At 46.4% G+C, this 25,550-nt stretch overlaps 1 protein-coding gene across 2 annotated transcripts in view; it reads right to left on the bottom strand.

Moving 5' to 3' along the window:
* Positions 1–24,897, bottom strand: part of SH2B3 (SH2B adaptor protein 3) — a 45,235-nt gene extending 20,338 nt beyond the window's left edge. Inside the window, exons 1-2 of one of the 2 annotated variants that reach the window (XM_089489830.1) lie at positions 24,728–24,897; positions 13,905–14,687 (exon numbers count right to left, since the gene is read on the bottom strand). In XM_089489830.1, the coding sequence (XP_089345956.1) occupies positions 13,905–14,660 (756 nt within the window). In that variant the 5' untranslated portion in view covers positions 14,661–14,687; positions 24,728–24,897. Of the gene's footprint in view, positions 1–13,904; positions 14,688–24,270; positions 24,511–24,727 lie in introns of those variants that run through there. The other variant, XM_089489829.1, reaches the window with a different exon arrangement.
* Positions 24,898–25,550: the final 653 nt, after the last annotated feature.

Here is a 25,550-nt window from a genome sequence, read left to right as displayed (position 1 = left end):
TGGGCAAAACTCTCCGTATGTTTTGGGACTACAACTCCCACTGTCCCTGAGTTGTTGTTGTTGTTGTTATTATTATTATTATTATTATTATTATTAAGCTTTATTTATATAGCGCTGTAAATTTACACAGCACTGTACATACGATCTTTTAATTAGACTGTTCTCTGCCCTCAGGCTTACAATCTAAGACACAACACAAAAGGAGAAGGGAATGGTTGTGGGGAAGGGGATCAGGTCCTGGAGTTCATCTCTCCCTCTGAGGCCTGGACCAAGGCAGATGGACAGATGAAGGGCTCTGTTTCTTAAGGATAGGCCCGGTGGCATTGGGGAGGCCTGATGGCATTGGCCCACCCTCTCTTTCCCTCAGAGGCCAGGATGGAGCCAGATGCCTTCTGGGAAGGGCTCAGTTCCTGAGGCCAGGTGGGATGGGCCTGAGTACTCACCATCCTGCTGGGGCTGATAGGACTGGCAGTCCAAAATAAACCAGAAATGACAGGATAGCTTAGACCGGGGAAATGAAAGTTGAAATCTCCACTCAACCATGGAGCAACTTCAAGCCAGTCTCCCTCACTGTACCTAAGCTATTTCCAATGGTCGCTTCAAAGATCCAGTCAGATCACCCTGAGGATTTTATTCCAGCCCCATGGTCACAGCTCTCTCTGGAAGACATTCACTTCCAGACATCATTTTAAAGCAGGGGGCGGGATGCCAACCAAGGTACAGTACTACCATTCAGACCAAACTTAGCAGATTTATGTGTTCCTCTTATCTCCCCAACCTGCAGCTTCAATATACCTGTGTAGGTAGACCACAAATACATCCCATCAAGAGTGTGAGAAGTGCAAAGCGTTTTCGTCTAGTCGTGTTGGTGGCGGTGCCAAGTCATTTCTGACTTAGGCAAACCATAAGGCAATATCATCATGGGGGTTTCTTGATAGAATTTGTTCAGAGGGGGCTTGCCACTGCCTTCCTCTGAGGCTAAGAGAGTGTGACCTGCCCAAAGTCACCCGAGTTTCCATGCCCAGACCACTTTAGCTAAGCTTTAAATTATAGTGTAGGCTGCTTTGAGTCCCATATTGGAAGAAAAGCAGAATGCAAACTGAATAAATAGATGAGTAAATTAGCTTATCAGCCATTTACCAACAAACCAGCACTTATTTTGACATGTTTTTAATTATACTAGCAATGTTGTCAGCAATGTAGCTTAACAGCTATAGATCTACATGACTTTCCATAAGGTGCTATGGCCCCAATTTGCAAGAGAGGGGCAGGAAAAGTCAGAGGAAAGAGTGAATCACTTGTTTTAAATCCAAAAACATAAGGACAAATTTCTTTAAGCAGGGGTACTTTAATCTGGGGAAGGAGAGAGACACACTGCCTGGTAGCCTTGCCATATATATACACCACAATTTCACAGAACTGCAGAAGTACAGACTGGTCAGGTACAGAATCCAGCATCCTTAGATGCCAATTTAAAAACTAAGGATGCAGCTAGTCCTCATTGATGCCATTTTCAATTTCAGAAGGCAGACAGAGAGCCAAAGAAATAGTTTCAGAGGTCAGCTTATCTGGGTGTGATTTTGAAGCCCCAAATTAACCTAACTCTCACACAGTGTCAGAGACATTTTGGGAAGGAGACAGGAGGCACTCAGTAAAAGCACACAGCAGCAGATGGAGAGGTTGCACGACTCGGCAACCGCGCACCAGAGAAACACAACCCTAACTTGCCAACCCCCCCTTGGACCAAGCACAAGAGGTCTGTGGTTGCCTGCGGAAGTGAGATTGCAAGGTCACATCAAGGACACAGCTGCCAGCCTTCCCTTTCGAAGACTTTGCTGCTAATTCCAACAACCAGGGAAAGAACCTCTTGCAAAATGAGAGAAACAAAAACTAAACAAAAACAGACAATATATCCAAGCCTTGGTATCAGAAGTCTTCAGTAGTAATAATTCTCTTCCCGGGCTTCCATTTCTTACAGTTTGAAATCGTCCCCCAAAAAAGGGCTTTTCCTTTGGCAAGCATTCAAAAACTGATTTTTAACACAGGTGCTGTTTTAATAGAATATACCTGCTGAACTGCAGTTTAACAATATCACTTATTGGGGTTTTCCCAGCAGAATTTATCCAGAGGGTGTTTGCTTTTGCCTTCCTCTGAGCTGAGAGAGTGTGACTTGCCCACCCAGTGGGTTTCCATGGTTGAGCAAAGATTGGAACCCTGGTCCTAGTCCAACATTCAAAGCTCTACCCCATGCTGGCTTTGAGGGGTACCTTTTTTTTAATCAGGCTGTCAGATGCCTTGTATTTAAAATGAATAATACATTCTGATTGCTAACAAGAAAACTGATAACTCCTTACAGATAACTGTGACACTTGTATCTTATGACATCCAAGCTTTGCAGCTAGCTACAGAGTATAACTCTGCTCTCTCCATTCCCTTTCCCCTCAGCAACAGAGCTTAGGCGTCACAAGATGCAAGTGCTGAAGCTGAGAGAGTGTGATTTGCCTAAGGTCACCCAGTGGCTTTCCATGATTTAGCAAGATGTTGAAATTAAACATCTAGGTCTCAGGTTCACTCCATCAGGCTGCAACTGCCATTATTTTCTGGTCCCCAAAACTACCAGACCAGAGCTTCGAGACGTTCCTTTTTCAGATGACAATCCCCAGAATCTGGAAAGTGGGGAGTCACTAGAGCTCTCTGTCTGACAACTGTACATACTGCTCCCAAAATGGCAAGTTGCAGAATTCCACAGAACGGAACCAGGGAAGTTAAAGTAGAACGATAACCCTAACTGTGTAGTGTGGAAGGGAGCTGGAAGAGGGAGCTTTCTTCACACTGCCTGAGAAGCTTTTTCTGTGGAAGAAGCAAAAAAATCCCAACAGGAATTCAAACTCAGGCACTAGATCTGTGCCCGGGGAAGCAGGGGCTCTCTTGGATCAGGGCCCTGTGCCCTCCTTTTGCATAGAGTAAGCCTGGCCTGTGAGGAGGGGCTTGATCACAAAAACAGCCTTATTGAAATAGCAAACTGCCGTTTAGCAATACTACAAGAGAAGTAAAGTGCTTTAGGGAGAGGACATCTCCCATGGGTGCCCTCAAAAAACAGACCTTTCTCTTGAAGCCAAACATGCCAATGGAAAGTCATTTAAAATACCTTGGGCCCAAACCAATGGCAAGCCTTTGTGCATTGATAAGAAAAGAATGATGCTCAAGGGGCAGGGGAATCTGGTCTCTGTTTCACAGGCAAGCTATGAATATGCAATTATTTGGTTACTAAAAAGTCAAGGGGGAGGGAGGGAGAGGGTGGGGGAGAAGGAGCCAAAACCACATACTTTCATTTTGATCAAGGAAGAAACGGTTCTCTCTTTCAGCCAAGCCACGGATTTTCTCTCTCAAGTTCTTTTTTCAATGCAAACCTCTTTTCCCCAGGGTGGTTTTGACCAAAAAAAAAAAAAGGGGGGGGGGGAGAACCCATCAGCCCTAGGAGGAAGACTTAATGCAATACCAGTCACAAATGGAATTTGTTATGCTTTAAAGCCGTACATTAAAAAACCAAACTGCATTAGCCCAAGGGACTCATTGGCCCACAGCGGCTTTCTGGCCTGCTCCAACTGCCCCTGTATTCCATACCGGGGCTGGTTTCTCCCCAGGCACCTGATCCTTTCTCCCTCCAGCATGAAGAGTAATGGAGGGTTTGTCAGACTTTTTCCTTTTGCAGCTCAGTTACTGCTAGCTGCCACACATGTCCCATGTCTTGGCCACTCAATTCTTGGTTTGAAAGGCATCCTGGGGCACAGGTGGGAAAAGTGTGGACTGCAGCCAGCCTGTGTTCCCCAGGCCACACTTCTGTGAACCCCCTGAAATCCCTGCATTAAAAAAAATATACAGATATCAACATGGTTTTTTAGGAGATGTTTGTCTGAAAAGTGTGCCAAAATCAGCACAAGGGTGTTAAAATGGCCAAGAGCAGGAGCAAACAAGTGAGATGCACAAGAAGCCTCTGGATTGAAGAGCTCTTTTGCTCAAGCACTGGTTCTGGCTGGAACGTAGTCAAGCCAAGATTGCTCACTCATCCAGCACTGGCTCAGGCTTCCATTTTCCACCCTTGGTTAGAGGAACGAGTTGCCAATTGTGAGTCTACCTTAGGGTTCTCAGCTTGGAAAGAAATGTTCCTTTATGGAAGAATTATTGCTGCCCACACTGGCTTGCAGGGCTCTGGAAAGTGCAATCCAACAAAATGACTTTTCTAAGCCATGCAGGGTCATGCTCCCGTTGAAGGTCAGGCGCCAACACTGCACTTGCCTCGCCACAACTATGCTGACTGTCAACACTCTGAGACCAGCCTTGCCCCACGGCTGCAATGTGAAGGCTTGGGAGCATCCCAGTCAGAGGCTTAGAGAGGTTCGGCCTGCATGCTAATGGACACACGGTCTTCAAGCTATGATCCATGAAGGAAGTCAGGTTTGCTGTGGAGGACAGACACACAGACACACAACAAGAAATTGTCCCCAGGTGGCCAGATCTACACATACAAGCCAGTATAGCCCATGGGTGAGTGAAAGCATCTGTGGAGCTATTTTTGGCTGCATCCACACTGGAGAAATAACCCAGTTTGCCCCTGCTTTAACTGCCCTGGCTCAAGGCTATGAAATTCTGGGAGTTGGAATTTGTTGTGGGCAGAGCAGAGCAGAGCTCCGTTCTGGACCCCACAACAAACTCCAATTCCCAGAATTCCATAGCCCTTAGCCAGAAAGAGTTGAAGCGATGCCAAACCAGGTTATTTTTTCAGTGTGGATACAGCCTCTGCCTATTTTATTTGACAACAGGGACCTCCCAAAGCCCACCGTCCCATCCTCACCACCACCACCCCTTTCCTGTTTCTCTGCAGCCTTCTTCCCTTGATGCTTTCCACCCCAAAGCATGATTATAATTCAGCACGAGAACACAGGAAACAGACAGCGCACTCATGTGCTTCCCAGCCCAAGCGAACACATAGATATGCAGCCGCTATGCAGGAAATTGAGAAGGAAGATCTCAAGAGAAGTTGTCCCCCGCACCCAGCCCCAAATCAGGCAGAAGAGGAAACGCGCTAAATTCGCCAGATGAAGAAAACTGCTGAGATGACAGAAACTCCGCAAGGGGGACAGGAAGAGGAAAAAGGGAAGGCGGGAGGGGAGAGTCCTAAAACAAGAGGTAAGGAGCCTTAGTACAGAGGCAAAGATTTGCAGCTTCCTTTCTGCTGACAGGTTCAAGGCTTTGCAAACTGGAGGAACTGGGCACATGCCCAACATGAAAGATAAGCAACCAGGACACAATCCAGTCCTCATAAAAAGTGTGCTGTGCAATCCACAGCATAGCTCCCGCTACGCTTACATGTGTACACACATTCACAGACATACTCTGTGCTTGAAGAGGTTCATTTTTGCATGACATCCTCCAGTATCCCCAGCCAGCATAGCTAATAGCCATGCTAGTGGGGGGATTTGGAAAGCAGTTGTCCCAAAAGGGTAATCTTTGCAAGCTCTCCACGATGCACTGCAGCTACTTTCCCTTCAATAAAATAAATAAATGTTAATCCCATCTCCCTCTGCCCATGTGAAGAGCCACAAGGGATTGGAGGGGGTTCACTGTCATAGGGATATGTGCACATAAGAGTGTTGCAACCTCTCCTGCTCAGTCCTACCTGCAAATCAAGGAAACAAGAAAAGATGCCTGGAGAGCCAGGAGGAGGCACAATTTGCAATACAAACATACAAACAAAATAAATTCTCAGGAATTTTCCCCTTTCTCTTCCACTGTATGGAAAATGAATGCAAAGGGAGAGGCTGCCCAGAAGAAACAATTTATTACAAATTTTGCTCTCCAATAAAGAAATCCCTCTGTGCCAAGATCAAATGAAAAGATTCCCCACTATACATACATATGCACACACTGCACTGCATCTACCTAAAACACATACACACACCTCACAAGATATTCTCTCTGAGAGAAAAACTTTTCAGAACAGGAGAAGCTCAGGAGAAAGACTTGGTCTAAGCAAGTGTTCAAGAGGCCCATAAACTAAGACTGGGGCTCCAGTTTTCTGAATGCAGTTTGGAAAAGTCACTTTTCTGTATGACAGCTCTCAGAATTCCTGGACATTCTGAGAGGTGTCTTTCAGAAAAGTACTTTTCTAAGCTCTGGATCTAGAGGGCCAAACATGAACTTTCAATCCCATTCTGCCTGGCATGCTGCCCTTACTAAGCCTCTACACCAGCTGGCATCTTTAATTTTTTCCTCTATCGTCCTGAAAACATGGTAAAGCTATTCTGTAAAGAAAACAAGAACATTCCATAACTTCATGTTATTAAGGTAACTGTCAATATATTACATAATCTTTAACTCTCATTTTTTTAACCCAGCAGAGGACATTTCTGGTTTGAGTTTTTACAAAAACACAAACTCACACAGTGCTTACTTTTTATGTAACTTGGAAATCTATGCTGAAAAGGAGTAGGGGGAGTAGATTCCCCCACCCTTTTTTTTACTGTGGTTGTCTTTTTTAAAAAAAAAATCACACAAACTCATGGCAACAGATTTTCCAAAAGAAGAAAAATACAAAATTCATTCTTCAGCAGTTAATGTCAAGAAGTGTGGTTAGGCAGCTCTAATGTTGGTGCCAACCCCACTCCTCCCCAAACTTCCTTTTCCGGAAATGACCAAGGATGGAAAAAGGCTGTGGTTTAACAAATGACAAACAAAGCTTTTGACACATCTTGCCTTTCCTAGGCTGTTTCAAAACTTGGAAAGGAAAAGAAAAAAGCAACTTCTTAGGAAAACACACATGCGCTACAGTGCATGTAACCCCAGCGCACACCTCCTCACCAGCCTTCGAAGAAAAGGAAAAAGGAACACCTCACTTCTTCAGCAATTATATATGCCAGGAAAACAAGAGCCTCACTAAAAAACTGAAAAAGACCAAAAATGACGGCATGGCAGAGTTTAACTAGGATGGTAGCTTATCCCCCAAACCCCAATTATGCTTTAGTAACGTTACACATAAAGTATCAGGTAACAACTAGGATGCTATCTCTTTTTTTAAAGTAATGTTAACACGCTTGCTTTTAAGCAGGGTGGCCATCTCACTCTCCAGTTGCTGTTGGACTACAATGCCCAGCAGCCCTAGCTAGGATAGCCAATGGTGAGAGATGATGGGAACTCCACCTCAGTTCCCAGGGAGGGCCATGTAGCCCCACTCCTTGTTTGGCTGAATTTTATGTCACATCTGGTTTAACTATAAACTAGTCATTCCTGGTTAAAAGGAAAAGGGCATATTTAATTGCTTTTTTGCTTCACACTTACACTCACACAGCAGAATCAAAACAACTTTTTACAAAACTAAGTCACTGTGCTTTAAAATGTCAGCCGTCCCAATGCTGCCATTTGAATCAACACAAGTTGAGCGCAGTATGCTTAACTATGCTAGCATGTTAGCAACTGCATAATTCTTTAAAAAACAGAAATATAGGTGACTGCCATTTCTCCCTTTTAAGCCCAAGATGTTCATAAAGAGGCAACATGCCCATATTGCCAAATCTCTATGTTTTCCCATTAAACTCCTCTCCCACCCCACTGCAAATGTTAAAAGGCTGTCAGTTTGGTTAGTCAATATATGGAAGTGTAGAAATATTCCAATTGTGTACTCCTTTCTCCTTCTCCTTTCAAGATATACCACAAGAACAGCTTGTTTCCTCCATAAGCAATGTTAATGCTTGTACTGTATTCTCTTTTTCTTCCTGCATTTCTTTTAAAATATATACTGAGAAAAACTTTTTAGAAACCGGAAATGTGAAGAGTGCCTCCAAAGTGCCTTCCCCTCCCCAGAGGAAGCTGCGCAACAAAGCAACTCCTTCAAGAGGGACACCCCCCCTACGTCCCATGAATGAAAGGCAGCCTTGCAAAAGAGCCCTCCACTCCATTCCCATAGGCACCAGCCACCCCTTCCAAAGCATGACTGGAGCCAGGCTGACAGCTGAGCCATGGCTCAGACGGCATCTTGAAAGCAGAGCTCAGAACTGACACCTTCCAGAATCCTCCAGCAAACACTGCCACTGCCCATGCAAGTCAGGGGATTCTGGGAGCTGCCATCTCCCAAGTCTCTTTTCTGAACTGTGCTCAGCTAAATGAGCGAGAGAAAGAGAGTGAGAAATTCAGAAGCAGGCTTGGGAAGAAGCTGCTGCTGGGGTTGGAAGGGGGGAGAGCCCAGCATTTTTAAGTGAGAAAGGAAACCAGCAGCTGGGTCACCCTCAGACGTCCCTCTGTCAACCAGGCTCTCTATCAAGGGTTTGTCAAGGGACAGCACAACTACAGGGAATTACTAGGCTTATAAGTGCAGGCCTTTACTGTTCCAACCAAATTAACACAGGCTCACACCCGGTATTGTCTTCCATGGCTGGCAGTGGCCTTCCAAGCCCTCACAAGGAAAAGAGTCTTTGTCACGACTCGCTCTGGTACTGGTGGGCATACCTGACAGTGATGGGCCCTGTGCCATGACAGGACCCCCCACTCATGCCTACCTGCTGTTTACCTTCATTTTCCCAGTGCGGATTTTAAAAAAAAACTTTTTGGAACTACAATTCTCACAACCCCAGCCAACATAGAGAGTTGGAGAGAAACTGCAGTTCTACTTCAGAAGCATTGCAAGCAAAAAAGGGTAACTTTTCATTTTCTGCATGGCAGGGAGTTGGACTGGAGGGCCCTTGCAGTCTCTTCCAACTCTATGATTCTAGCCTCTGAATTTGCTTGTTTCCTGATCCAGCATTCTGAGCACTGATGGACCCAGTCACCATCTTGATTTCCTACACTGTTCCTGATCTAACATGGTCCTGGGGCACTGTGGGAAATTCAGAGGCTGGGCCTGTGGCCACATAAGCCCACCAGCCACACTGACAGACAAGGGAACCCAAGGGACCTTCTGTCCTGAGTTGCCTGCCTCAAAACAGGAGCAGGGTCCAAACTTGCTCACCCAGTCCTTTTCCAGCCAGAGAAGCTGTAGGTTGAACCTGTGCTTTTCTGTGTGAAGGCAGCTGCCAGGAAAATGGTTCCAGACGTCTTCAGTGAGTAAGCCAATCCATGTGTTTGGGGAAAACTGGAGGTGGGAAGAAAGGCATTCAAATCCTCCCACTCTATAACAGTGACATGCAGCAGGGGAGAGAAAAATAATTCCCTTTTGACCCCATATGAATAGGATATTGTGTGTATCCACCACCAATAGCACACAATGTTTAGCATGCCACAATAAAGGAGCAGAGAAAAACACTCTCCCATCCCTCACTCTGCTCTAGCATCTGGTTGAAATAAACGACTACGGATGTTTCCATTGGAAGTAAGAATTTTCATGGGATTTTCAGCTTGGCTGTAAACGGGATTGCTCCAAGCTGGAACCTGGCAGAAGAGACAAGTGAGCTTGGAAGTGAAGGGGTGTGTGTGTGTGTGAGGGGGAAAATCGTTCCCGGAATTACTCATTCCGGTAATCTGGCCATCCATCACCTATGTCCATGAGATGCTCAGACGTTTATAGTACAAAGTCCTATTCTTGATTTCAAAGCTGCCCATTTGGAGACCATGCAACTTTCTGCTTTGAAATCTGAGTTTTGGCCTCCGTTCCAAAGAGTTTCTTCATCTTCCAGCATCGTATTATTGGTAGCATTCTGAGAACTGTACTTGCTAGACAAAAAAAGGAGAAAAAAAAGCAAGCACTTTGCAAAGCACAATAAAAGAAAACTTTTCTAGACCTCAGATGCAAGAGGAGGATTAAAAGCTCTCAAGATTAATGATGCCTTCCAAGCTCAATAAATAAATAAATAAATAGATAAATAAATAAATAAATAAAAAAACAAAACAAAACAAAAACTGAAAGTGCCTTACTGGTCCAAGAGTTTAAAAAACAACAGTTGGACTCTATGCCTTTAAAATGCCATAGAGATGTGCCAGCCTCTTAAGTTCTCCTGAACTATCAGTGGTACTAAGTAGTCAGGTAAAGAATTCGGGAGGCCTCAAAATCTCACATAACACACACAACCGTCACAGCCTGGCTAGGGAAACTGCTTCAGTGAGGTATCTGGTTGTCCCTCACACTCTTGCCTTTCAAGCACCCACTAAAAACAGATGTATTTGCACAAGCTTTCAGGGAAACAAGCAAGTGCTTTGACTTGTCTTCTGCTACTGTTTGTTGGTCTTCCTTTTACTGTATTTGAGCAGACATTTGTAATTTATTATTTTAGAAGTTTGTAATGTGTGATTTTAACTAGATTTGTGAGCTGCTGTGTGAGGAAGGACAAGGCAAAAACAACAACAGCAACAGTAGCAGCAGCCTGCTAATGTTTGTGTGCGATGGTTTTGACACTTGCTCCTTTTCCTATCATGGAATGTTGCCAGCTGGCATGTCTTATGCAATTGCTGTGGGGGATCTGGCATGAGATTAAGTGTGAAATCTCCAAGCAGCCTTGTGAAAACCATCAGAAAAACAAACACCCACCCACTTATCAACATCTTACAATGGCCAGGCTGACAGGGGTGATGGAAACTGGAATTCAACTCATCTGGGGGGCACCAGGTCGAGGAAATCTGTGCTAAATAGGAGTCTTATCCCTTCCCAGTATCCCTCCTGGCAGTTCTTTTAGACAAAGTCAAGAGAGGGCAACCTGGAGTCACAGGTGAGTTTTTGGTGACAGGATGGATCTGTAGCTGTTGCTTGGATATTGCTTGTCTAAAAGAAACTGCCAGTCAACGCAGGTTCATGCCAGGTTACTTTTCAACCTCCCCAACATGAGACAAAATGTCATTAAGCCATCTTTATTTCATGCTGCAACTTGAGCCATGAGGTCCAATGCATTCAATGGAGCTGCTGCTCATGTGGCTGCCCTGGTTTCCTTGGAAAAGAAACCACCAGCATGCATGTTCAGCCCATAAGAAATGCCTGCACCAGAGTGCCAATTCACAGGTTCACCTACCTAGCAGGTTTGGAAGACATACCCATGTGCCCGTCTGCCAAAAAAAGTGCACATTTACCCTCAAAGCTACCAACAGCTGAGCTACAAACCACCAGACTTGTAGTTTACTAAAGGTGGCAGGGTTTTTTCCTCCTCCTCCTCCTCCTCCTCCTCGGGTGAGAAAAAAGAAACTGACCACCAAAAGTGCAACACTGCATTTGAAGAATATTAGGTTGACTTTTCTGGAAGACATTTCAATCTGACACAGCCCTGTGAAACTATATTTAGCTCACAAGAAGGGGGAGGAAGAAAGGAGAGGACTAAGCCAATAGACAATTTTCTGGCAACTGTAGGAGAGTTTAAATTCAACCCCCGTTCTTTGCCTTCTATTAAACGGAGGCCTGTGTATGCTGGATGAATGGATTCCTGTTTAACATCCCCAGGGGACTTTGAAGACACAGAATGAAGTGTGTGTGTGTGTGTGCATATGATGTGTGTGTTTGTTACTCTTCTTAAAATACTCTTTTAACCACCAAATTCTCCTACCTAACTGGCCTTGTGTTGAAAAGCTAAAAAAAAAACAACAACAACAACAACAACAACAACAACAACAACAAAGTTGCAGTGCCTACTGGAAAGCAGGAAATGCCTAATCCCATACTGTTAAAAACCCTATAATGCATTTTTTTTTTTGCCTATTCAGATAAATGGAAGGAAGAACCAGCCTCTTTCACAGCTTTCTGGCTATTTCTTGGGACAGGATCTAGGATCTAGGGAAAGCAGCCAGCCAGAAACCAGGGAGAGTGTTTGGATGGCTCATCAGAAGGCACTAGCCTTAGGCCCTTGGCTCTTATGACCAAGGGGGGGGGGGAGAGTGAGTGTGTGGGCTTTTTTGTAGACACCAACAGTCCTCTGGGCATCCCCTGGTTGCCAAGAAGAACTAGGAGCTGACCCAGGATCATAGAGGATTCTTTTCAACCAGGGCTGGTTCAACCAAAGAAGTAGCTGTGTGGAGACAGCCAACTTGCCACAGCTGCAGGCTGTCTCAGAATCTGTCAACGAGGCATACAGTCCTCACCAGCCCCTACTACGGACAGCATGGACTAAAACAGTGGGAATCCTGTGTCTGTCCACCCCACACCCTCCAGCTCTACAAGTTGGTCAAAGACTAGTGGCCAAGGGCCATGCCATCTGTGGGTTTTGGGGAGTTGTAGCCCAAAATTGAACTTTTCTTCCCTATTCAGGAGCAGGGCTATAATTCAGGGAAGTACATGGTTCAAATCTCCAGTAACAATGATCTGGTCAGGAAAGCCTCTTTCACCTGAAACAGTACAGCTCCAATCGTCCAAAAAGGACAAACAATAACAGGAGTGAGGCAGCTTCCTATTCTATGTATCACTCTCCTGTTCCTCACTGAAGGATGGAAATCATTCTTCATAACAGCAGGCAGGGTGACTTTACAGGCTGCTCTGGAGTAACTGAGACCTGCTCAGCTGATACACAGTGCTCTCTCATTCCTCAATGCCCTACCACTTGAGGAGCTCCGCGTGTCTTGATAAGTCAGCTCTCTTACTGTATCAAATTTAAGTCCCTTTTCCCATTGCACCCTGAGAACATCTGCCTTAGGCCAGGCTTTTCCAACCAGATGTGTATGTAGTCCAACATATCTGGAGGGCATGCAGTAATGGAAGGCTGCCCCAGGCACACTGTGTGACCATATTTCTGGGTCAGTACAGGTCAGCTTTACTATCAATCACAGTAACACTGTGGTCTCCAAGGCAGAAGACATTCAAAGCTAACTTCACTCCAGCCGAAGGATCAACATCCATTTACTCATTAACCAGGTCCTCACTAGTCAAGGAAACATAAAATGATTTGCTGACTTGCAAAACAGAACAAAGAGCATGGAAAGTTATTTTTTTGGACCACAGCTCTCAGAATCTTCCAGGCAGCGGTACACATGCTGGCTGGGGGATTCTGGTAGATGCCGTTCAAAGGTAATTCTTACAAAGCTCTTATAAAGACCATTTCCACGATTCCTTTTCCTAGAAATACACTATGCTGACATAGCAAATTATTCTGAACAGTTAAAGCATGGAAAATAATTTCTATATATCTATACCTGTATTAACACAGAGATACACACTATATACAGATACACATACAAACATATACACCACAAACTGTCAAATTCCATCAGAATATGAAAAATAGATGAACAAGCCAGAACATATGGTAATTCTAAGGCAGGCCAGTCCATTCTTGAAAAGGCCTAACTGAATCATACCAAGACTCTTCACAATTCTGAAGAACCCAGATCTATCACTCCAACATTTTTTACACTACAAACGTCTCACTAACATTCAGCCTTGAATGGGTATGTCATTTACAGAATCGTGTAAATTACAATTGGAAGGACGAGGATGGAAAGTATGTTTGGCAAAGTATTGTGACCTTCAGATGCATTGAGACTGCAACTCCCACAATCCCTCACCACTGGCTTTGCTAGCTAGGGTTGACAGGAGTTGCTGCCCAAAAGAATCTAGAGGGCCATAGTTGTCCATCCTTACTGTTTAACGTTCCCAGTTCTTAAGAGTAGAGAAACTGCAGCCCCTTGGTGAAGAATATTAATCACTGCCCATGTTGGAAAAGATGCTAGGTCTGAATCCAAAACTGTGGTCCCCAAGTCTGTCCGCTGAATAGAGGATTGTGACATTTGAATACACTGCAGGCTGGGTATAAGAACAGGAACATAAAAATACCCAAGACCATTTTAGTAATATTGAAATTTGTCACTTCTGTCACACCCCAGACAATGTGAAAAATGCACTGAAACTGTCCCCCAACTTCTCTATAGCCCCAAAGACATGGTTTGCCAGGCTGAGTAAAAAGAAACCCTTCAGAACCCCTGAGTGGCTTCCAACCCATTCATTCACTTACCTTGGGGGGATCAAACAATGCCAGGACATAATTCTCGCTGTCCAAAGGCCCTTCTTTCTGTAAAACTAGACGACATTTCTTCCAGCATGTCCCACTATCTACAGTGGCCTCTGTCACCATCCAGTATTTCAGATTACCCTCTTTCCGAACCTGAGATGACAGATGTCGCGAGAGGGCCCAGGGGAAGATCTTTCGAGCAAGGCCAGATTTCAAAACAGAGTCTGGCACTTCTCCATTGCCAGGGAAAGGTTCTGAGGATCTCCTGCAGAAAAAGTTCCGCCAACTCCTCCTCAGCCGGTCCAGGGAAAAATGCCTCCTCACAGCCACTGAGGAAGCAGTCCCTGTAAGTTCCTCAGAACTCCAAGCCTTGGGCAGCCCAGGTGGATGAGCCTCTGGCCTCCAGTCAGACTGTTCAGCCAATTCTACCTCAGTCTTGTTCCCAACCGTCCCTAGAAAGTTGTCGGCATGTTTTTGGCCAGTCTCCCTGTAGTCCCGCACCCTGCTAAATGGAAGAATGCGGTACTGGTTCATAGCAAAATTATCCTTCACCTCGTTGCAAAAATACTGCTGGAAGAGGTCAGCAAACTGGAGGGAGAAGTTGTCAGCAGCCAAGACTTCATGCTGAGGGTTCTCGTTGACAAAAAGGAGGTACTTCTGGGCCAGCTCTCGGGCCGTGCTGATGGCATGCTGCTCGCAGAACTCATTCCAGCCGCCGGCGTATATAGGATCACCTGGCGGGACAGTATGTCCATTCATTGCAGGAACTTGAAATATTTGGATGTACTGCAAAACACACAAAAAGTGTGATATGTGATATGAGGGATTTACAAGAAAGAGAAGGTTGAAAAGATTAACGAACAGCAGAGAGAATTGGGTTAACCAACAAGAAAGCATGCGACCAAGGAGATAGTCAGTCAGGTAATACACAACCATAGCATAATATCAACATTCTATATAGACAGGCTGGCAGATCTGGCTATAGTGTAGCATTACTGAAAGCAAGTGAGTTCTTTCAAGAATAAGGACAATGAATGTGAAATAATAATAGGCTAAAAACTCCTAGACAACATGAATCCTGACAACAGTAATCAGTTCCCACTTTAGCCTTCAAACTTTGCACAAACCCTCCTAGGCAATTCCTCCATTTAACTATGAAGCATACCAGGTGACCATCAGTTGCTATTTCTTCACATAACTTGCCTCATAGGGCTATTCTGAGGACGGAGTAAAGAAGGAATATTCTGTACATCACCCTAAGCTCCGTGTCCATTCCCTGGCTAGCCACCCACTCCCATCCAATTTGGATCAAGAGTAAATTCTCTCAGGGGGTTCTGGGGTGGTGGAAGGCTAAAGGAGGCTCTCTTGTTGTCTGGAGCAATTTGTAAGATAGGGGTCATAAACTTTGGCCTTCCAGACTTTTGGGACATCAATTTTCCAAAGCTCTAGCCAGCACGACCAGTGGTCAGCTGTTTTGGAAAGTCAACACCAAAACTTTGGAAAGGCCAAAGGTTGAGAAGTAGGATGTGCACAAAAATGGAAGAATGGACCCAAGGTAAAGGCAAGGGATTTAATGGTTGGTTTTGCTTCGCTGCATTACATCTGCCCAACAAAGAGTCCAGCAGCTCCCCACGATCACCACCAACACAAAACTTGTTGTTTTAGTTCCAGCACATCCCCCTGGGAGAGGAAGCATGGATGTTGCTCGCCCCAATCTGCAGCCCTTGTGTCTTTACTGTGCAAACAGAGTCAAGCACTTCCTTAGTAAAGTCCATGCCTGCTATTTAAAGACAGACTGGAAGGAAATCCTCTTTTAGCATGTTTGCCAAGAGAAGAAATTAAAGATTTTATAAATGTCAGCATTCTATCCAAAATCTATCCCCTTTTGATATCTTCATCAAAGATGAGCAAGGCCAGTAGGTGTATATACACACACATATGTGTATGAAGAAATACAGGTATAAATACAGATACTGTATACACACTTTAAACCCACACATTCCTCACTAACCCACAGTTAGTTGTAAAACTGCCAAGACAGGTCTATAGTTATACTGTATGTCAATTTTTCTTCAAGGAGATGAGAGAGATGACCCTCTCCTTCCCATATTTTGCCTCACAATAGCTCTGCAAGGCAGGGGTAGGCCAAGAGATTGTGACTAGTGTGGCCATGTGTCCAATTGTCCAGAGGACTTTGTCTAGCTGTCAAGTTCAGGTCGGACTTCAAGATAAGGAATAGGGGGTCCTGAGAAGTTGCCCATGAGCAGTTAGCAGCTCCTGGGCAGCTGGCACACCCATTGCCTAGTTATGGTCCCTTCCCACTAGGCTGAGATGTAGGCTAGGTCTGTTTTATTTATGCACATTACTTCTAAATCTGTGCCCATAGACATCCATTAGTACATACATATTCTGTACAAATTTGTCATCTCTTTCATCCTCTTTTGGGGCTGGAACGTTTCTCCCGTTTTCAGTGATGCATTAAGAGGCCCCTAATGAGGCAACTGGCTGAAAGTCACCCAGCTTCAGAGCCAAGGATGGCTTTGAATGTAGGCTTCCAAAGCTCTAGTTCACCACTTTTATCCTGTCTTCCAAATGTCCTGGACTACACATCTCATTATTCCTAGACAATTCTTCACTGTACAGAAATACATTTCCACATTTGGCCATGCCGCTGCCTAAAGAAGTTTGAAACAGGGTGCTCCCTAAGGCATGCTAGCTAGAAAGTCAGAAGCGCAACCCCTACCTCAGAAGAGTGGCTAGTGCCCCCAGGACAGAGCAAGCTGGAGGTGGGAGGGGGGCAACAAAACAGCTTGTAGGGCTGCAGGGAGGTTCCCTCCCTGTCAAACTGATGCCTTCTCAGATTAGAGGAGGAGGGATTTGAAGTGGTAGACAGCAATGTACTTCCCTATTGCTGCTCATCTGGTGGCCAAGCAATTCTTCAGGCTGGAATGTTTGAGCACATTCCCTGACTTCTGTGGGGGAACAGTCAGTCCCACAGAGCTTCTGGGAACTTGGCTGGCAAGGCTAGCGATCCCAGGAGGCCTGGGATATGAAGAACTATGCAATATTAAGAGGGAAAACTGAGCCGCAACCAAACTCCAAGGATGTAGGCACCAAGGACATCCTAAGTAGCAGGCTGACAGGCAAGCAGGCAGACACCTCCAGTGGGTGAAGCAAGCTGAGAGTGAAGCTGAGCAGGCCAGCCACAGGGCTCACAAGGGTGGGAAGGAAGCCTACAAAACAAGGGGAGCGTGTGATGGAGACCTCTGCATCTCTGGACAATCTGGGAGCCTAGTCGTAGACTGGGCTAGCCAACAACCTCAGAAAAGCCACCGGGAGCTCAGAAACCAACTGAAGACACCACAGGTCTCAAACTCTCTCTAGATCTGGAATCAGCAAAGCTGGCTACGTCTGTTTCGCTGTGGGTCCCCGAGCCTCTTGCCCCCTGAGCTGGGCCTCCAGCCTCCTGGGTCTATCAGTGCCACCAGCCTGTGGATGACTCAGCAGCCTCCCTTCCTTCCTTCCACATACCATTCCCCTGGGTCTCTCCACCTCCGGCCTTTCCGTGATCCTTGGGAAATCGGGGCACAGGAGATGTGGGACTGGGGTGAAAGAGCAGTTGAGCCCAACTACTGTACTGAACTGAGAGCACCCTCTGGTCCTGCAACAGCCTCTCACTTCCAGGCTTTTCTCTCATCCAAAAGAGACAGGCCACCTTTGATTTTGCTCCGAAGAACAGAGGCGTAGACACACCTGGATACAGCTCTTGTGGAGCAAAGAGTTCAAAACACACACACACCCCTATATGTCATGTGTCTTGAGCATCTAAAAACGGCCTCACAAGTACCGTAACCCTCTTTCAGTGACGCAAATCTTTGAGCAAGATGTTACACAACCCAACATCTATTTCCAGGAAGGGTTTCCCCTCAAACTAGTGCAAAAGAGAAAGGAAATGAGCCCTGGCAATATGAGACGCATACACTACCTTGCAGAAAACAAGACTGGCATTTGCAGATGCGCTGACAAAATAGAAAGGACAATCCACTTGGGGAGGGCAGACTCAGAACCGGACACAGATGTGCCCACGAATATATTCCAAGTTCCTGTCTGAAGGCAGGATTGGACAGTCTTGATAAACATCAAAGGCTGCCACGCACACTAAAACTGACCTAAAGGGAAGGCTCCTCTAATCCCTCCCCATTTTAAAATAATCAGAGCCCATGGGCTTTTTCTAGCTAGAACTATAGGAGGAAGTCCACTCCCAGGCTCTCCTCCCATTCAAGAGCACACAGAGTTAGTTTAGGAGAGTCATTTTGATATCGGCAAAACTGCTGATCATATGCTACTGAAGTGAAGGGACTCCTACTAAATAGTATCCAAGGGATACCGTATCCCACATGGTGCATAGCAGGCACCACCAAAGCACATGTTAGAATCATACCACCATTGTGATGCACATGCAATAACACATGAGCCTTCCACTGGACAAGGACAAGCCACAAAAGCAGGCATGCAACCTGATGTACAGCAGGTTGTCTCCTTAGCATCCCAACAATCCTTGAAAAAAGAAAACAGAACGAAGACAGTCAAGGAAAAGTTTGATACTGCTGCATGAACAGACACAAATCCCACCCTGGACTAAACCTGACAAAGCTGGCAGCTGTTCACAAAGAAACCTCCTGCCCCCATCCACCACTTTTGGAAAACTGCAGCCAAAACAGATAAAAAAGCAACTTTTCCAGTATATTTTACTGGCTTTTTCTTTCTCACTGGAGCCAATACTTACTACATTATATGCAATAGTGGCTTTTGGGTAGATTTTGCACTTAATGCCACATTTTGTTGCTGAAACAGAACACTATTTCTTGTCATTTTTTTCTAAATTTGGAGATCAGAGTACTGTATTTTTAAATTGTCTTTGTTGTCTTGCAAAGTACAGCTGTTCCAGCCCCAGAAGGAGTAACCGAGGGCATTTCTTCAGCCAAGAGGTTGAGAATTTTAACACTGCTTTGCTAATTTGGCCAGAGATCACAAAATACTTTGCATAGCCCACTCACTGTTTTTAGCATTACTTCACAGCCTTCCAAAATAAATGCTGTACAGGCAGAACATTTAACTATGGTTAAGCATTACATATACACTAAGAAAACTAAGGTTAAGGCAGTCTTCCCAGAGAGCAAGGTGAAAGGTAAATCTCACTTGGATCATACTCTGCAATGGGCAACAACCCTTAAGTCCACCAGCCTGGGAGCCATGTGGTTGGGAATGAAGCCTTCTGTAACACATTATGAGGGTGCTAGGCGGGCAGCAAAGTCTTGCCAGCCGGTACTTTGCAACTCCCAACTAGCATTAAGGCCACAAAGCTTCTTCCCTTTGAGATAAAGTATCAAAGGCACAGTTTGCATGCACACACTCTCCTGGGAGTCTTTTTTAGTAAGATGAGTAATGGCCTGAAGTTGACTGTGAAACTTCTTTGAAATCTGCCATTACAGCTTCAATCACCTCCTTGCAAGAAGATATGACACCATGTTATTTAGCCATCAATATTTGGTTTGTGACACATGACAGGAAACATGTAGCCTTCTAGGTACTACTGGGTTGTGACACCCGTCACCCCTGGCTACTTTTTCCAGGAACGATGGGGACTGCAGATCAACATCTGAAAGGCTACACTTCCCTGTTCTCAGTTTATTGGGATGTGTGTCTTCAGTTCTCAGTATTCTATCTGTTGCTACAAACAGCACACTGAAGTCAGGATGGACACAGATGCTCAGAATTAACCACAAGACTGTTTGTGGCACTTTATGCACCTTCTCCTCCAGGAAGTGGGAGGCAGAAGGGGCCATAGCTCAGTGGAAGCGCACCAACTTTGCGTGCAGAAAGTTGCAGGTTCACCCCTTGGCATCACTGCTTAAAAGGTTGAGGAAGGAAACAAACCCCTTCCCAAACCCTGGAGAGTGGCTGCCCATTGGAGCTGAAGTTAACACCGTAGTCTGGATGGACAAAGAGTCTGAGCTGTTCTTACATGAGGCAAATTCCAATCTCACATCCCAAAACTCCTCTAGCTTTGCCATCTTGCACCATTAGGACTTGCATGGAAAGCTCCTTTTTTGAGACTATAACTCCAAAGACCTACCAGCCAGCATGGCCTGCCAGTGGTTGATACCCAAAATTCTCATACATACATACATACACATACACATACACATACACATACACATATACATATATATATATATATATATATATATATATATATCAGCCCTAGTCTTTTGATCTGTGTCTAGCCTTAATCTTCATCATATCCAGTGGCATGGATTGATCAATTCTGAACTGTAGGTGTCCATTATGAGAGACACCCCCTCCTTGATGCTCATCTGCTAAAAATGTAGGAAAATGCAAACAGCTGTATGGATCCTATCAACAAACCAGTCCTAAAAAAGTAGGTCTTTTGTAAATCCAATGGTTCTTAATTGACTACTCAAGGCCAAGCCACCCTCTCCCTATCTCATCTTACAATAGGAATAGCTCATAGCTACAGGGGGGCATTAGGAAAATCTACGCCTCCTCTAGTGCAAGTAAGGAGTGCAAGTAAGCTCAGAAGAGCCAGGGACGCCAGAGAGGAATGGAAAGGGACACTGTCATCCGTGTTTATTAAACAGTGCTGCTACACCAGCCCCACATGTACTGTTTCCATAAAACACTGTTCCTAGCACAGGATAGGCATGAGTGACAGGAGTGTTTGAACTTCCAAAAATTCTTTGCTGAGAATTGCCTTGAATCTTACTGACATTTGGCAGCCCTTCCCAGGCGGAGGGTTTGGCAAAGAGGGCAGCTAATTTCCCCCTTTAATCAACAACCCAATGAGGCCATTTTAATACAAACAACCCTTTCAGAAATCCAGGCCTTTCTGCTCTCATATGACCAGAATATTTTTTTAAACGGACACCCATTTCAAAGTCACACAGCAGTCAAGTTGCAAACCAATCTGTGAGGATTAGCCAGAGAGTCTTGTGGGCTTTTAAAACAAACAAATAAATAACTGTGGATTTTTAAAAACTAACAAAAAATGAACAGTTTTTATTTTAGCCAAAGTTCCATGGCAGTCCCTGCTCCATAGGCCTTCAACTGGAGATGTCACAAAAGAGCTTGACCCTCCCTTTAGCAGTCACAAGCCCTGCCTTCTTAGAAGCAAGCGACTCAAAAGCCAGAGGCATGATACCAGGGAATGGTTACAACTTGGAAATTCTGCTGTTTAGGCCTCCAACACCCAGAATCCTGAGCCACAGTTAAAATACTCTAACAAGTAACAAGAACACAGTATTTTCACCCAGGAACTTTTCCAGCTCTGGTCCATAGCCCTCTTCCACCTCCAGGGATTTGTCTGGTCACCCCTCTCAAAGCTCTCTAAGTTAGCAATTGTGGCCATTTGTCATGGCAGGGAAAGATACAATGGCAGCTGTTCCATTGCAGGTTTCCTTTAAAGACCAAATTCTCCTCTTCTGCCTTTATCAGCTCCAGCTTTCTGATACTTTACTGTAGATTCCTCAGAAAACCACCTGTATACCTACCAACCACCACAGCTGAAAGCACTGCAATGTCACCAACTCCCCAGTTGTCTTGACCTCCATGGGTCACTTGTGGAACTACCACTGTGATTCACCCCAAGAAGCCCACCTCCACCAAGCTTGGCAGCAATAATGTGGCTGGGATAGCAAAGACAGCCTCCTACCTTCAGTGGCAGGAAAAGGCTTCTCTGCTGTACCTCAGTGTGGAGGTCTGCAACATTCATTATTCCCAACCAACATCGCTGAGGATGGTGGGAACTGCAATCACACACATCTGGACAGTGCCAGTTCAGGGGAACTGTCACAGTGGAATCGTCTGCATGTGTAAATCACACTCCGCTCAAAAGGAAATACCGTTTTCTAAGCATATGAAGCTCGATAGCCAAATACATCCAGCCTCAAACCTAGCCTTCCAAACCCTGCCTTTGGCAATCTGTTCATTCTTCTACTTTACTTATTCATGCCAACAGTGAGGGGGGGCATGTAGCCTGTCCTGGGGGGCTACCATATGGCTCTGCCCCTTGCACCAAACCTGGACATTAATGGCTGGAAAATACTAGTTTGGGTAGAAAATAGTGTCTGGGGACACAGACTGGGCTCTAAATGCCATTTCAGGGAGCACCTCAAGCCAGTCTAAAAGTGACGCATCTGAAACGCCACTTCCAGTCACTGTCACGACTGCCAGTGTGACCTACAAAGGGCCAGGAAAAAGCAAAAAATTGCTCTCTGACCTCTCAACCCTTTACTCAGTTATGTCAGTGCCTTGCAGGGGGATAGTAGCGCAGGGGATCCAATGATCATTTGATTTAGATTTCCTGCATGGCAAAGGGTTGTACTGGATGGCCCTTGTGGTCTCTTCCAACTCTATGATTCTATGACCTTTGGCTTGTGCTCACTCTGAATTATACAGGGCCATCAAAGCCGGTTGGTCTGGTGCAGCAATTAGAAGGGTGTGATGAGGAACTGGAAAGATCCAGGTTCAAACCCTTACGCAACCACAAGGCTCAATGGGTAACATTAGACCAGTCTCCCAGCCTAACTTACCTCATACAGGACTGGGAGAGAAGATATAAGATATCCTGATTTCCTTGAGAGGAGTTTACTTTAAAAAAACAACAATATTTCATAGATAAATGATCAATAATATACAAGTGAGAAGTAACACAAGCCAAAGAGACAGATGCCATGTCTAAAAGATTACAAATCTATCAAGGGAGAAAGGAGTGAAAAGACTCTGAGTAAACTCGCTTTCATATTTCTGCTTTGCATGGCCCTTGCTCACGCTGTCTTCCCATTTCTTCTGTAAAAGCGGGTGTTCCAAAGTTTTTTTTCCATTAGCAATTCTTTCTTTTAAAAAGGGCAACCATCCATTCTTTAGCTGAGGAGAACGGAGCGTCTCTAACAGAGAGCTGCAAGGGATCAGACAGTAAAAAATGAAACAGCAGAACAACATGAAGTGACAAGGGAAGTAATGGAGAGGAGGACAAGATGTTAAGCTCCTAGTAAAGATCAGGGCTGTGTGGAAAAACCAATTTCAGCAGGTGCAGCTTGTCACCAAGTGTGGAAAGAGAAGCTGTCTCTGCTTAAAGTCCTTTTTCCAAACAAGCCGTCAAGACAGAGGTTCCTTGAAGTCTCCATTTGCATCTGGTCGGTGGAACCGTTTGGCCAAGGTGGAGGGAACAGGATGGGTCCAACAGACACACCTGAGCAGACCGAAAGGCATGCTTCCCCTCAATAGATTTGCCACATTCAGAAGCTTAGGAAGTGCACGATCAAACTGGAGAAGTCGATCACTGAGGTGTCCAAACTGAAACTCAGAGGGGTATTCTACTCTTGACATTGATTCCACAAAAGCACCAAAAGCAGTGTCTGGTAGAGAAGTCCCTTTTGGCAGTCTCAGCGTCACTCATCTTTCGCTTCATTCATTTATTGTTTCCGTTCCTTAGAAAAAATGGGTACCAGATTTATAGAGGAGGGGGAAGCTGAGCCAAGGGTTGCAAGGGGCTAGAAATCTTGGCTTTTTAGAAGAGACAAATTTTCCACTGCCATGCTGAAAATTACCCATGTATAGTCTGGCCTTTAAAAAGAGACCCCTCCCCAGCTCTTTCCAAGGGGGACGGGAATGGAGCAGCCCTCCAGATGTTGCTGGACTGCACCCATTGCGTCCCTGGGTTGGGCCTTCTGGCAGATGAGTCCAACAACCTTGGAAGAGAGGCGCCATGCCTGCCCTTGCACCACACCGTCTGGCTGGCAGAGTCATATCCATGCTGACATCCAGGCATGAGCAGCGCCACCTCTTTGGCCTCCCCAGAGACCAGGGTTCGAATCCCCATTCGGCCATGAGAATGCCAGGGGGAACTTGGCAAGGTCCACTCTCTCAGCCTCAGAGGGAGGCAAAGGCAACCCCTCTCTGGACAAAGCTCACCTTAGGGATTGGAAAAGCCCCCAAGCGGAAGGTGAGCTGGTGACGCTTTTCCAAAGTGTGTGGCAAAGAGGATACAAGTGTCCCGCTAAAAGGGGAGAGGGGAGCACAGCCAGCCACCGACGGTGACAACCCAAAGCGGACCCACCAAGTGGACAAAGCCATGCAGAGCGGGACTCAAGAGCACTCTCTTTCACACATCCGCACACTAAGAGAAGGGCATGAATCCATGCACGCAGCAAGTACAAAGCTGTAGCAGTCCTCCTCTGCGTTTGGGAGGGCCACAGGCTAGATGCCCATTCCCTCAGCAAAGCAAAGCTCCTTCCCATCCCCATTTAAGGGGCAGGCAGAAGTCCAACAGAGGCAGCAGCATCCGTACCTGGGCACTGCCAGCCTGGCTAAAGGGGCATCTGCCCAAGCGCCATCCACACTGGAGAGAGGACCTGGTTGGAGAGGGCCTGAGCTGCTCTGGCTCCAGAAGTTGGCAGCAGGGGCTTCCCTCGCCTTCCCTTCATTCCAGAGACTCAGAAAGCTGCTGCTGCTGCTGCTGCTGCTGCCCACTTCTTCCTTCCAGGGAGTCTCCAAGGGGCCACAAGATCTCTCTACGGACTGTTCTCACCTTTGAATCACAACAACAATAACAGTCATATGCACCTGAGGAAGTGGACTTCGGTCTAGAAAAGCCCCTGCTGCCACCTTCTTCCTTCCAGGGAGTCTCCAAAGGGGCCATCAAATATGGATGTCACAGACTGTGGGGGCCTTTGAGGGGGCGACCCGGCTCGAGTCACACTCTCTCAGCCCCGAGTCGGAAACTGCCCCTCGGGTGGGTGCCTTACCTGCAGGAGAAGCCGCCGCCGCCGCCGCCGCCGCCCGTCCCTTGGCCCATGCTGAGGCCAGGCCGAGCCTCCCCCGCCGTCGAGGAGGGCCCAGCCCCGGCGCCTGGGAGCCTCCCGGAAGGCCAGCCCCGGCGGGCGGAGCTCGGACCCCGCCGTCCTCCTCCTCCTCCTCCTCCTCCTCCTTCCCTTTCCCGCCGCCGTCGAATGTCGCCTTTTGCCCCCTTTCAGGCGGCGCGGGCGCATGCGCAGAGACGGAGCCCGGAGGGAGGGAGGGCAGAAGAGCGCCGGTGGGAGGGGCGGCCTCGCGGGGAACAGCCAAAAAAGGCGGGAAAAGTGGGCTGAGGGAAAAAGCAGGCGGCTCCAAGACTAAGAGCCCCTGAGGAGACGTTTGCCTCGCGAAAGGCGGCACCGACGAGGCGGGAAGGGGGAACTATAACTCCCATGGTCCTCCAGCCGGCACGGGGGGGGGTTCTGGGAGCTGCCGTCCCTCAACAGGACCGTCCTCAAAGCGCCCCCCCCCCGTGCCGACTGGAGGACCATGGGAATTATAGTCCAACCAAGTAAAGATGCCCAGTCCCCCCTCCCCGGCTAATTCCCATCCCCTGGGAGTTATAGTCCGACCAAATGACAAAGCTCAGCCCACCTCATCCCTGGCCAATTTCCAGCCTCGGGCTCACTGGAGGAGCCTGGGAGTTCTAGTCCAACCAAGAAAAGAAGCCCACCCACCCAATTTCCAGCCCCTTGCTGACATTACCTAGGGAGAACAGAGCCTCCTGGGGTGGTTGCACTACAACTCTCCAGGGCCTCCAAGCTCAAGGCTGGA

This window comes from Sceloporus occidentalis, unplaced genomic scaffold (assembly GCF_023333645.1).
Source record: "Sceloporus occidentalis isolate IW3139 unplaced genomic scaffold, rSceOcc1.0.p SCAF_41, whole genome shotgun sequence".
Classification (NCBI taxonomy): Eukaryota; Metazoa; Chordata; class Lepidosauria; order Squamata; family Phrynosomatidae; genus Sceloporus; species Sceloporus occidentalis.
Note: the sequence above shows the minus strand (reverse complement) of the source record. Positions and strands in the feature narration are given on the sequence as shown.